Here is a 14,125-nt window from a genome sequence, read left to right on the forward strand (position 1 = left end):
GAAGGCTGCCAGGAGGTGATGCAGAGGACTACTGCAGTCTCGTCATGAAAGGCAGGTTTCTTCCACAGGCCCTGGAGGACAAGGAGGCCCCCCAACACCCACACTGTCTCAGGTACACCGAGCACCATGCTCTGCTCGGCCCAACATGTCGCCGGCAACCTCAACCTCTCCGTGCCATAGAGATGGCCTGCTCTTCTCAGCTGAGATGCAACAGGAGCCAAATTAACATCTCTAACTGGTTATGCTTGCCGGGGAGGGTGGGGGGCGGGGGACGGACAGTTAGGGCATTTGGGATGGACATGTACACACTGCTGTATTTAAAATGGATAACCAACAAGGACCTTTTGTCTAGCACAGGGAACGCTGCTCAACGTGCTGTGCCAGCCTGGAAGGGAGGGGGTTTCGGAGAGAATGCATGCATATGCCTGGCTGAGTCTCTTTGCTGTCCACCTGAAACTACCACCACATTGTTACCTGGCTGTATCCCAATACAAGATGTTTTTTGGTGTTCAAAATTAATAAATAAATCTCTAGTTGGATCCAGAAATCAAAAGAATGCCACCAACAGTTGCTCTAATTCTCGAGGAGTATGCAGTGACATTTCCCAGCGGCCCCTTAAGGACAAAGTGGGACATCCCTGGAGGCGAGTTGTCTACTGAGACCTCGTGGGCTGGCCCCTATCCGTACCACCTTCAGCCAGGAAAGGGGCTGGGGCACCTATGACTCCCTGGGGAAAACAACAGGTTGACTTCTGCAGCCCCCTCCTGGGTGGTCAAGGCCCCTCCTGGCCTTTTCCACCACTTCTGCCAAGATGGGGGTGCCCCCCTGTGTAATTCACGGCAAAGCTACGAGGAACAGAGGCGAGCAGGCCTGAGTCCTGGGGAGGTCTAGTTTTCAGCGCAGAACACAGTAATTTTCCATGCAGCACTATTAGTTTTGACAACTGAGTTTTTTTTAAAGTTTACTTTTAAATAGTTCAGGTGTCTGCCAAAAAAAAAAAAAGTTCTAACACATAAGTTTTCAACTTTAGTTTTGATCCTGAAGTTTATGTGACCAGTGTCAATAGATGAGAGAAAAACAATCCCATCCCCTTTCAAGGGTTACTCGACACAGGACTGGCTGTTCTTGGCACAAGTTCACTGGGGGCTGAAAATGACTAGAAACCAACTCCTCTTGCTGCTGGAGACATTTTGGGCTGGGAAGCCTATCGTTCTGCTATTGCTTGGACCACGACTTCGTTCCAACAGCTGGAATCAATTATTTTTTATTTCGGGAACGAATGAATCAACTGCTGTGTGGAGAAGGAACAGGGCGCTGGCTCCAGGCAGTGGCCGCTCGAGGAAGCCTGCTCTCACAAGAGGACCGGCACTTCACGACCAGGTGGCGGTGGAGACGGCCTCGCCGCGGTGGGGAGGCCAGAGCCCCCAGCTGTGGTCTCAGGGTGTCACAGGAGGGAGCCCCGGGGACCACGCAGCGCATCATGGAGCAGGGAGATGCAGAGCTGGCTGGGGGCCGGAAGGGGTGTTTCTTCTCTCTGAAGTGACCCTGCCTGGAGGACCCTCCCCCGGGTCCCTGCACCAGGGACTGTCCTCAGCTCGGTCAGTGGTCCCGCCGGGCTCCGGCTGTCCTCCGGCCACCCAGAGCAGTGCACCGCCCACGCTCGAATCCACCCCTGTCCTGCTCAAATCCTCTGTTGTGAGCCCCTCCCACCCCTGGGGTCACAGTCAGCCCCTCGCCTGGGCACGTGTCCACCCCCAGCTTCCTGCCTCGCTCCACTGCCCGCCCGCCTGCCCCTCCCAGGGCTCCGCGCTCTCACGCTTCCTCTTCTCCATCCTTCAAGATGTGACTTGAAGGCCCCTCTCCTCGCCCCTTCATGCCTCTGTTCCAGCAGCCATCACACCGCAGGGCAAGAACCTCTTTAAATGCCTGCAGTCCGAGCCCAACTTCTAAGCAGGGTGTCCTGCGTCATCCACCTGCATGCCTCGCTCTGAGCAGGGGGAGACCCGAGCTGGCTAAGGACACTCAGGTGCTGTCGGCAGCCTACGGCCTCATGGCCGGTTCCCTCCCCTGAGTTTTTTGCCAGTGGGGCGGCTTTGTGTGCTCAGTTCACTGAGGGCAGGGAGGCAGGCTGGGGGTACTCAAGGCTACTGGTGAGGTTAGAGTTACCAGACAGACCCAGAGGATACGGGTTTGATGAGGAAAATTATTAAAGAAACCAAGCAAAAAACCCAACAGACCAGATGCACAGATGAGTGAACAGACCTCCTAACTTCCTTAACTTGATGGGGCTGATCATTTAAAAACAAAACAAAACAAAGATCAAACAGGAAATGAGTATCTTTCATGATCTCTTTTTCTTAGAGAAAAATAGAAGATATGAACAACAAAGTTTAATAATAAGTCAAATTGTGAGTTAAACGTTTCTCTAAGGTCTCAGGAACTGAAATTCCTCTAACATTTCTTCAGAACAATCGACGATGTATTTTTAATCTCAGAGAACCTATGAATGGGGCAGCTGATGGTGCTTCCCTCCTGGCAGTGGTTTTGCCAGAGACCCCGACCCCAAATTTGCTGCCCGTCTCTCATGGGGAATCACATCTGCCTTAGGAGCTCACATCTGAGTATGAAGCTGACTCTTTGCTCTTTAAAAATCTTCTCGTGCCCCTGACTGCACCAGATCCTTGCTGCCTTACTGTATCGGCATGGTTTGTGAGCCAGCTCTGCCCAGGCCTTTCTGATACAAGACTAAGGACTGAACAACAGCTGTTCCCGGGGGACGCCCGGACGAGGGTGCCTGGAAGCGGTCTGGGGACACCTGCATCCTGCCTGCTCGCCCCTGGAGCGCGCGGAGCCTCAGACGTGAGCGGGCCTCACCTTTCAACCTCCCGGTCGCGCTCTTCAGAAACACGCTCCCGTCCCGCACCAGCTTCTTCCGCTTCAGGTCCTCCTTGGCGAACATCTGACCGCTCTTCATCCTCATGATTGACTTGCTGTCGGTCTTTGTGTAGATCTCGTTCAGACGAACCTTCTTCTCGTAACTTGCCACCTTGCTGTCCACGGCACTGATCACGTCCTTCACCAGGCCCAGGGACTGTGTCAAGTCCTGCTGCTCCACCTCGTTGTCTGAGGAGGAGAGGAGAGCTCAGTCCCTACCGGGCAGGAGGGGGGCGCCCTGCCTCCGTGCCCCACGGCACTGTCCATGCTCTGCGGGCAGGGCGAGGCCGACACGCTGCAGTCACGTGCCGACCTCTAGCTTGGTCAGAGTTTAACTCTAAATAAGGTTAGACGTTTCGGTGAGACAGATGATGTGCACTCACGAGCTACGTTCTCTCTCTACATACACATATGTGCTGTGCTTAGTCACTCAGTCCTGTCCAACTCTTTGTGACCCCATGGACTGTAGCCCGCCAGGTTCCTCTGTCCATGGGGATTCTCCAGGCAAGGATACTGGAGTGGGTTGCCATGCCCTTCTCCAGGGGATCTTCCTCATCCAGGGATTGAACCCAGGTCTCTTGCGTTGCAGGTGGATTCTTTACCATCTTCACCAGAGAAGCCCCATACATACATATATCGACGTATAAATACTCATTTGGCTGCAGCAGGTCTTAGTCGCAGCACATGGGACCTTTAGTTGATGCATATGGGCTCTAGCTCTCTGACCAGGGATCAAACTTGGGCCCCTACACTGGGAGGGAGGAGTCTCAGCCACCGGACCACCAGGGTAAGTTCCACAAGCTACCTTCTAAAGTGGAAAGAATCCAACATCTTTAGGGAGGGAGAGGCGCCTCCAGTTTTTTAATCTAGGTCTTTGTTTACCTAATCCTTAATGTAGCTGTGGCGGAGCAGGGCCAGCAGAGATAAAAGCGAGCAGGGACTATTAACTGAGAAACAGCAGCAATCCCTGCACTTGCAGGTGAGGAGGGAGTGTCCCCTCCCAGCCGAGAGACAAGTGACAAGCTCTGCAGGCCACTCAACTCTCGGCTGGGATCACCTAGTGGTTCCTTCCCTTCTCGCTCTCATTCACTCTAAGTCTGGTGACGTGACATTTCATGTTTGCACTCAAGAAAACCATTTTTAAAAGAAAACACAGGCTTCTCTTTTAGTCCTCCTTGATGTGGAAGATTCCTTCTAAAATGGGGCCTCTGCTGGACAGACAGGGAACAGGCCACTGGCAAGTAAGACTGATTCAAGAGAGAGACTCACCTTTGGTACACTGCAGTATCCTCTGGAACAAAACCGGGTATTTGGTGATCCGCTGGGTTACAAGCAATATGCACTCGGGGATTCCCAGCCTCCGGACGACCGAACTGCTCATCTTCTTCTGCAAGGGAGGAGACCGAATGTCAGGAATGACCCGGAGGGGAAGGCTCGGGCTAAACCTCACAGGGACACCAGGCTCTGGGCAACGGTGGGGAGTTCTACATTTCACGTCACTACCTTCACGAAGGCCTGAAAGCGCTTGTCTTTGGTGTGGAGGTCTTTGAAGTAGTTCACGGACTGGTTGTGCTGCCCACAAAACTTGCCGTACGTCTTCTTTAAGCGTTCGGCATTCCCCCCCGAGAACTGCGGAGGAGAGTGAGCAGAGGTTACGACGCCACTCAGGGCGCTGAGCTCGTGTTACCGCCACGTGCCCAGGGCCCACGCTACTTGCATAACCCAGGAGGGCTTCCTCACTGTGCTCAGGCTTGGGGGCTCAGTCCTGTCTGACTCTGCGACCCCACAGACTGCAGCCCACCAGGCTTCCTCTGTCCATGGGATTCTCCAGGCAAGGATACTGGAGTGGGGTGCCATTTCCTCCTCCAGGGGATCTTCCTCATAACTTCCCCCAGAAGAGTGAAATGCTGCAGAAGATTTGGAAGACAGGCAGTTCCTCAAGAAGTTAAATGCAGAGTTACCATGTGACCCAGCAGTTCCACTCCTGGCCATAAACACATGTCCACACAAGAACATGCACGTGAATGTTCACAGCAGCGTTGCTCACAACAGCCCCCAACCAAGGGGAACTAATCCTCGTGTCCATCCAAGGATAATGGATAAAATGTGGTACTCACATAGGAAAAGTCCGTCACTAAGGACAACATACTGTTTTATTCCATTTATATACAACGTCCAGAACAGGCAAATCCAGAGAGAAAGTACATCAGTGGCTGCCTAGGGCGGGGGAAGTCGGGGAAGCGGGGTGGGTGCTGATGATAAAAACGTTCTACGCCTGGCCCTGGTGACGGCTGCTCAAATCCATGGATAAACTAGACACCACTGAACGGCATGCTTTACACGGGTGGATCACACGGCTTATGAATTACAGTTCAATAAAGTGGATATGGATATTTAAAAAATAAACACAGAAGTATCCATGTACTGTGCAAAACATGTTCTAACTCCCAATTGTCATAAAAATAGCAATAAAATGAAGGGACTCACTAGAAGTCTTTCATGAGGAAGCAGTCTTAAGGATGTCTCCTTGGTAAGTCAGAAACAGCCACGGTAAGTCACCTAGGGCTGCTTATCCTACTTAGCTCGGGCCAGCAGCCCCAATAGTTCTGCGTGGCCCTTCTCTAATTCCCGTGTGTGCTACCTCATCTGAAGCTATGCGCACTGCGGGGCAGCCGCTGCGTCTAAGTGGTCCCTGCAACACATGCTAGCAGCCATTCCTGCTGGACTAAGCCTCTGCAGTCGGCAAGGCCTGAGCCTCACCCCAAAGCTTCACGGGAGCCTTTCCTTTCCCCCTGACCAACAGAGAAGCTGAAAGCAGAGACGTTTTAAGTGATCACAAAGCAAACACCCCTCGAAAGCAAGGAAACCTGACTTTTATTGCTTACCTAGCATGTACCCTGGGTACTTCATATACCCATGGCTTTCAAATTTTAAAACAGCATTAAAAGAGAAAACTACTGCCTTCAATCTCAAAAAAGGAAAACTGAGGGCTGGAGACATGGAACCACCCGCCCAAGCTCACAGAGATCACAGGCAGTTCAGGGACGAGAACACTCGGCTGCCAGTCCCCGTGTGTGTGTGTGTGTGTGTATGTGTGTGTTTGTGTGTGTGTCTGTGTGTCACTGTGTGCGTGCGTATATGTCTGTGTGTCTTTACGTGTGTGTGTCTGTGTATGTGTGTGTGTATGACAGAGAAGTGCCCAGGGCCCTGCTGTGTGTGCGTGCGTGCGTGTCTGTGTGTTAAGTGCCCGGGGCCCTGCTCCTGCTCACCTGCTGCACAAGCACGTCCCCGATCCTCTTGATGAGAAAGTTCTTCTCGCTTTTATCCACCAGGGAGTCCTTCTTCCGCTCGAGGATCCGCTGGAAGAACTGGCTGTGGATGCTGATGAGCTCGTCCAAGCAGGGGAAGAGCTTCTCCACCATCTGCTGCTCGAAGAGCAGGTCGGCCATCATGCCCCGGCTGTAGACGTCGCTCATGATCTTGAGGGTGCGGAGGTGGTGGAACTCCGTCTGCATCAGCTCTGGGGGGCGACAGGGCTGGACCGTCAGGGATGCCCCCTCGCTGATTCCCCTGCTCCTGAGAGCCCGGGCCTGTCTAAAGGCTGCTTACGGCCCAACTTAAACTTTAAGGCTGGGTCAAGAGCTGCCTTTTCCCTGAAGAGTTTTCATCCTGTTCCTGATTTTCATGGGACCTCATGCTACTTTCTGACAGGCATACTGGACTCCATCCCTCTCAAATGCTGGTTTCCAAAGTTACCATCACTGGGATTCAGGACCTTCCATAACTGACTGTGCTCCCATTTCCCAGAAAGGACTTGTATTTAGTCTAGTTTCCGCTGCAGCTGAGGAATTAAACTGTACTGTCACAGGGGATCTCTAAGAATACTGAGTAAATAAGCACTCACACTTAATAAAATGTTCAATAAGATTCAAGAAGATCATTTTAGAGAGAGAGGGAAGGACAGAAATAAGATCATGTCTCTATACCTCAAACCTTTTAAATAAAATCCTGGAGATGGCTATAATACATACTTGAAAACCGACTTGCCATAGTGCAATAAACCACCCACCAGACAACGTGAATCAGATCTCAGCAGAGCACATGAGGAGTCTCACCGTAAATCACTTCTTGCCGCTTGACGACATCTTTCTTGTGCTGTTTCAGAAACTTGCTGTCTACAATCTGACTCCAAGACTCTGCTTCCAGCTGTTTGGACTCAGTCTCAAAATCTCCCATTAGCTGTCCTTCATTCATGTCTGTACCTACTCCTCAAAAAAAAAAGAAAAATATCGGTGTCAGAGTCCTGCATCAGTGACCTCTAAAAAAACCTCTGCTGGACATTCCTCAGGGTGATAACTTCATGAGATTATGCACTCTGCACTAAGACAGTGATATTCACTATATATATATATATATATATATATATATATTCTATTAGAAAGGAGCATTTTTCTGTTCAAGAGTGACGTACACTATATTCGACTTTGGTTAAGGGTGAAAAAGTCACCTAAATTAAAGGTGATTAAGACATGATTCCTACGTGAAGCAAGAGCTAGAAGGGTCCTGGTGACTTTCCTTGTTTAAGAGAGAAGGTTTACAATTGTGAACTGAACGTGTATGCAAGTCTAGGGGAAGAAGCAGTGTCTGTGGCAGAGGCTGACCACATTACTCAATGGTGTCCTTAAGTGGACGAGTACCCAGCAACTGTATAAGCAGGTTCACCAGCTCGCTATAAAGCATCTGACGCTGCAAAGGCAGTTCAGAGAAGCATCACAGGAGCCGGGAGAGCAGGCACCATCACTCTATCAGTGCCTGCGTTCCAGCTAACGGCACAGTCTCTGCAGACGCCCACCACACGGGCTGTGGCCTCCGCTTACCCTCATCAGTAAGGGACTCTGTGGACTCGTTGACCTTGCTGATTTTATTCAGTGAGTCTGTTGAGTGGGACAGGAACTTCCAGGTGTTCGATATGTTCTCATCGTTGCCAACTCTAGGGACAGAAGGAAACACGTACTGTCAGGTGTATTCTGAGAAGCCATGGTTTGCAAAGCTCTGAAAAACTACAAAATGACGTTGAAGGCCAATTTCTTACGTCAGGTACCTGGCGACGTGCAACACGAAATATGAAGGAGGCCAGAGGGGCTTTGAAATACCACTGCAACCATGAGCTTTTTGAACCTTACAGTTTTATTTTTTAAACCATAAGTAACATGAAGAATGCTCTTCTTTCAAACTGCGTACCCATTATAAATGAAATTTCTCTGTTTGAAACTCGTGTCTAACCCCAACACCTTTTTCTCGTGTTCCCTAAACACCTACAGAGCCAGCACTTAACGCTAAATCATATGCTTTGGACTTTTCTCGATCCCAGCTAGCACATCAGGCACGTGGTTTACGTTTGTGGTATGGCACAGAGGTAAGCCAGAGTCACTTAAAACTAAATTTTATTTAAAGGCCAACTTTTAAAAGTCATAATATAAACCAATTGAGATGAACTTAACAACTCTGAAAAGAAGATAAACACGCCACCAAGAAAGAATGATATAAAAATACCTGGATTTTTTTTTTTTTTTTTCTTGAGGAGGAGGAAGCATTATCCAGCACAGAGGTTAGGAAACACAGACAAAAGGAGATTTGCATCCTGCAGCTGGGAATTTTCCTCCAGCGTGGGTGAGCAGAGCTGCCAGGGATGCTCTGAGCCCTACATTTGAGGTGACTTCTTTAGTTGGTGGGAAGGCAGGCACCTGACCCGGAACAGCCAGCCACATCACAATCAGCCCTGTGCTAACCACACACAGCCGGGGCCTCCACAGCCAGGGGTCACGGCAGCTTCCGCAGGGACCACAGAGGAGCTCGGGGCAGAGGAAGGGCTGGGAGCCTACTCCCTTCCTCGGCCCATTACTCACTCATGACTGAAGAGGCAAGATGCAAGGATGGAAAATAGAAATTAAAAAAAAAAGATAAAACTACCTTCTCCTCCCAGGTTCATCTGACCAATAGGAAAGTATGATATCTGAAAATGTAAGTGGTTGCAGCCCAACATTCAGCATTAAATCCTTTTTTTTTTTTTAATTTCCTATTTCCACTTCTTATTTTGATCTAAAAAAATCATCCTCTTAGAAGGCAGGTTCTTTAAAGGCAGGACTGGTCATGGACGAAACCTTACTTGAGATGGTGTTCAACGGGGATCCTTGTTACAGAATGGCTGCATCAAATGTAGCCCTCACCCTGCTTGTCTCTATCACTCAGCTATGCACCAACTCGTTAGGTTACACGTTCTTTCTCAAGAGCATCTTTTTGTCACGTGGTATAAATTATGATGCTCTCATCACCTGAGGTCAACTGTGCTGTCTCCACACCCCCACTTACCCAGCGATGTTCTGAATGGAGACGCTTTTGGAAAGCGCGATGCTCTGCTGGGACCGTCTGTTGGCAAACACGGGGGCGGCAGTGGCTTCATCGGCCAGGAGGACAGCAGACCGAGGGCGCTCCTTGGGCTGGGAGGCTGCACGGGAGAGGACACGCCCCAAGTGTCAGTGACTCGGGCCCTCCAGCACGGACCCGCCTGACAAGTATCAAACAGGAACTGACTGCTTTAAAAGAGAGCCACCCTGGGAGTGTTAACTGGAGACAAAAACTCTAGGGAGGTCAATGTGGCGACCGTTACTGAAAGTGCGAATGCCTATAGCTACTGATCCAGTGGCCTCCTTCAGGACATGTTCGTGCCACAAGATTTACTTGTTTACACTTGCAATGACATATGACTAAAGGTATTCGGTGCAAAGTTCAGTAAAAGCAAAATGAGTTACCAAAATAAGGTCGGTTAATAAATCATGGTATATCCTACTGGTGGATACTATGAAGCTTTACGATAAAAATGAGGACACCCTGCATGAACTGACACAAAACTGCATGATAATATGTTATGGGGGAAAAGAAAATTGAAATGCAGCATAAAGTGCACCACAGACCATTTCTATGTTTAATCCAAATTGGTGTCTGTTTTCATTTTAAGAAACTTGGAAAAGATAAACATAAGAAATGGAGTTACCTGTGGAGTGTGATGGAAATGAGGCCATAAGGATAAAGAATCATGTGAAAGCACCATGTGTTTAAAACTTTAAACTAATTCAAAGGGAAAAGGAGATTGAAAGAATCTTAGGGACACAAGCAGCCTCAGAGATGACCTAGGCCAGTGTTTTTCGTGTGAGGGGCTTTTTAGTTATGCAAATTCCCAGCCCTGTCTGTCCTGTGTGGGTGGGACCTAGAAGTCTAAGACGTTTTTTACCAGCTTCCCAAGAGTTTCTTCTGTACAAAGTCTGAGAACACAGATTTTGAGCAATTCCTCTAATTTACAGAGGAGGAAAATGCAACCTGTGTTTGATGTCACCCAGCTAATTTGTCCTCATAACTGAGTATTTCTCATGCTCATCAGTCACTCAGTCATGTCCGACTCTATGTGACCCCATGGGCTGCAGCATGCCTGGCCTCCCTGTCCCTCACCATCTCCCGGAGCTTGCCCAAGTTCATGGCCATTGCACACGCCCAAAGCGGACACTGGAGCTCTGATTTTGGGTCAGGCAATCACACTGACATCTGGGCAACAGATGATTTTTCCATGATAACGAAGCTCCTGTCCTAGACGCGAGCAGCATTATCCGTCCAGCCCTAGGAGCGTCAGGAGCTGAAGGAAATGACTGAGGCAGCTGTTACAGCTTCACAGTATTACAGGATGTGCTTGACTTAATAAAATGGATAAAGCCATTCCGATTCTATTCAGAAGAAGGTGATGTAATCATCAGAAACCTGCCACACGACTGCATGACCAGACCCTTCTTGCAGGAAATATGCACAACACCAGGAGATGGGGGGCCTCGCCCAACAGGGAAGAAGGGTAAGAGGCAGAGAGGCAAACAGGCTCTAGTGTGAGGGAATGGAGTACCTCAGGGTCTCAGAGGGAAGCTGGTGAGCAGATAAAATATAATGGAGGACCAGTTCCCTGGGGGCTCAGTGGTAAAGAATCTGCCTGCCAACTGCAGGAGCCAGGGGTTTGATCCCTCGTCCGGGAAGATCCCACGTGCTGCAGGACAGCTAAGCCTGAGTGCTACAACTACTAAGCCCTTGTGCTTGAGAGCCCGCGCTCCACAAGAAAAGCCTCCGCAATGAGAAGCCCGTGCACCGCAACTAGAGAGCAGCCCCTGCTTCCTGCAACTACAGAAAAGCCCGCACGACCACAAAGACCCAGCATGGCCAAAGATAAATAAATAATTAAAAAAAACCCATCAGATGGAGGGAGAAACATCAGTCCTTGAATGGGGAAGTCCCTGAAGGGAGGACGTGGACAGGCGGACGGGAAAAGAGGACATTCTGAGGAGGAGGGCCGTCTGAAGGAAGGGAGAAACGCTCGCGCAGCGCTAACGTGAAATGGAGATGACAAGCAGAGGAGGCAGGCAGGGCGTGGGCATGTGGACCGGGGAGAAGGCTGGAGCAGCAGAACCAAGTCAGGTCACATAGAGCCCTTACGACTGTCAAGAGCAACGTGCATCTCAGGCAACACGGTGTGGGGGGAGGTGAGAGAGAGCTCTGCGACTGCTGGGAACCAATCCTTCCCCGCTCAGGGAAGCTGCTCACTGCCTCTGAGCCCCGGCGTCCTCGCCTGCGAAGGCCATGGCAGCGGGAACGTTCCCACTGAGGGAAGCCCGCCACCAAGGGCTTCACAGGCGTCACCTCACTCAAACCCAACGACCGCCTGATGATACCACTACATCCTTCCACGGAGGAGGAACACGAGGTACGGGGCAGGGTGGGCAGGAGCCGTAAAGGTTTGTCTGAGGTTATGTAGCTGCTAACACATTATTAACTAGAGGATTTTTGCAAAAACTAACGTGTGTGGCTGGCAATTTGTGAGGTAGGTGGATACCAATAAAGTCATAATGTCCAGGTAATGAAAGATGTATTAATATGCCTCTGGTTAGTAATTTGTTAAGTGGGGTGTTAGGACTCAAACCCATACAATCTGAGTCCACCACCTGGACTCTTACTGCTACATTACCTTGGTGGGTAAAAGCGGAATAAGAATACACATGGGGGGCTGGAGGCAATGTAATAGGTAGCTTTGGGGAAGACCTTTTTTATCTGATTTGAAAGAAAGCAGATTTCTGAAAGAAGAGATAAATGTCACAGAGCCAAAAAAAAAATTTAGTAAGAGTAGGCTTGTAAAAGGTGTTGGGATGGGTTGGATCACTGGTTAAAGTGGGCGACAGTCTGGCATATAGGAATTTACATGCAAAGATGGGTAATAACCAGACTTCCGTCTGACAGGACTCCACACCCTCGCCGGCAGTACAGCCTGAGTGGCCATTCCGAGCCGTCCGGAAGCGCTCAGAACAGTTGGGCCTGGGGCCACGGTTCTCACACTCACGTGTGGACATCACCATCACCTGGAGCATCTACTGAAACAGAGCACCAGGCTCCGCCCCTGGACTCTCTGGTGCTGTAGCTCTGGGTAGGGCCCAAAACTGGCACTTATAATTGATCCAGGAGCTAGGCCTTGAAAAACACAGCCTGGGGGCGAGTCTCAACTGGGTTCTGTGAGCTAATTAACGTGGTATTCATTACTGTGTTATTTATGGCAGTGGGTGGAGACAACTCAAGTCTTTGGGGGAACTGGTAATTAAAATGTGGCGTATGTTTCTGAAAGAATACCACGCAGCAATTTGAGATGATAGCTTTCATATAATATCACACGCAGATCTCAAAACCATATTGAGGGGAAAAGCATAAGTCATACTGTCTAATTTAAATTCAACACATAAAACAATAAGAGATATTTTCAGAGGTACACATATGTCTGAAGATACGGCAGATTAGAGAGGTCTGCATTAAATAGACCACAGTGTGTACTAATGAGGAGAAAGCAGAGAGACAGACAGAGAATGGAGGATGAAAAGGGGAACACATTCAGCAAAACCAAAGTGGAGCTTTGCCCAGAATGGAGAAGATAGGCTGATGGGACAAAGTGTGATGAACTCAATCTGTGTAACCCTTGAAAAAAAGAGAAAAAAGAAAAAACACCCCCAAACTATATAATTTCACAGTCTGTCATGGAGTTTAATAAGCAAGGTCTCATTTGACGTTGAGAACACCGAAAGCAAGTTTCACTGTTGACTCATGGAAAAGGAGCTTCAAAAAACATGGGGGTCACTCGCTTAAATAAACAAGGCTCAGGTGCTGCCTTGTAAGCACACGCGCGCACACGCGCACACATGCGCGCGCTAACACACACACACACACACACACACACTTCTAAGACCTTCCAGAGTGTCTGATGGTAGACTGCCAAGCTTTCAGTCAATGAAACTGCAGCCTTCTCTAAGTTACCACAAAACAGGTCTTCAAACCATGATTAAGAACAACAAAGGGACACGACAGAAGTTCGTGTATGTCCTGAACCGGAGCGGCCCAGGGGAGCCAGGAGGGGCAGGCGGACCACTCACACTTGCTTCTCATGATGACTGTGGGCAGCGAGGACGTGTCGTGTGCCTGCAGGTTCCCCTTGGGCTGCTGGAAGAGAAAGAAATGCCGATAAGTTTCACAAGTTTTGATGAATTTTACAACTTATCTTCTGTCAAGTCTCAAGAGGCCTGGAACACACAGCCAGCTGCTCCTGTTCCTGCCAACGGTCCTCAGGGTCCTACTCACACAGCCACTTGCGCTGGCTGTTGCCTGAGCCTGCCCGGCCTGCAACTCTGAGAGATCCGTCTCCTCTGCCTGGAACGCTCCTCTCCCTTCACAGGCCAGGCAGTCTCCTGTTTCAAGGTCAGGCCTCAGGGGCAGAGCCACCGTGAGCTTCCGTCCTCTCCTCCCGTGAGGCAGCGACTGGCACCCCTCAGAATGCTGTGCGTACCCCCCTCTAGTTCTTTCCTTATTTATGGTCATTGTCTGTGCGTCCATCATCCCCACAACGCTGGTTCCCTCGAGCAGCATCTGTGCCCTTTTCATTTCCATCTCTCCAGTGATCAGCATTTATGTATAAGGTGTGAAATAATTCTTAGGGAAAGTGCTAATTTTAAGACTTTTTTGTGGCATGGAACAGAGACACCATGTGAGAAAACGGGTTGAAGCAATTCGTCTGATATAAATCATTAGTGGAAAAGGGTCTGTTTAGAATGGGACTCCTCCTCTTCGATGA

At 49.7% G+C, this 14,125-nt stretch overlaps 1 protein-coding gene across 13 annotated transcripts in view; it reads right to left on the bottom strand.

The window, feature by feature from the left end:
• The window catches only part of AKAP13 (A-kinase anchoring protein 13), a 322,494-nt gene that overhangs the window by 22,554 nt on the left and 285,815 nt on the right, over window positions 1-14,125 (bottom strand). For 9 of the 13 annotated variants that reach the window (XM_044933352.2, XM_044933353.2, XM_044933355.2 and 6 more), the window contains 8 exons: window positions 13,431-13,497; window positions 9,304-9,439; window positions 7,812-7,924; window positions 7,050-7,202; window positions 6,204-6,454; window positions 4,438-4,563; window positions 4,204-4,321; window positions 2,875-3,123 (listed from right to left, as the gene is read on the bottom strand). In XM_044933352.2, the coding sequence (XP_044789287.2) occupies window positions 2,875-3,123; window positions 4,204-4,321; window positions 4,438-4,563; window positions 6,204-6,454; window positions 7,050-7,202; window positions 7,812-7,924; window positions 9,304-9,439; window positions 13,431-13,497 (1,213 nt within the window). The remainder of the gene's footprint in view (window positions 1-2,874; window positions 3,124-4,203; window positions 4,322-4,437; window positions 4,564-6,203; window positions 6,455-7,049; window positions 7,203-7,811; window positions 7,925-9,303; window positions 9,440-13,430; window positions 13,498-14,125) is intronic. The other 4 variants (XM_044933349.2, XM_025271584.3, XM_044933350.2 and 1 more) reach the window with 3 other exon arrangements.

Source organism: Bubalus bubalis, chromosome 20, assembly GCF_019923935.1.
Source record: "Bubalus bubalis isolate 160015118507 breed Murrah chromosome 20, NDDB_SH_1, whole genome shotgun sequence".
In the NCBI taxonomy this organism is placed as follows: Eukaryota; Metazoa; Chordata; class Mammalia; order Artiodactyla; family Bovidae; genus Bubalus; species Bubalus bubalis.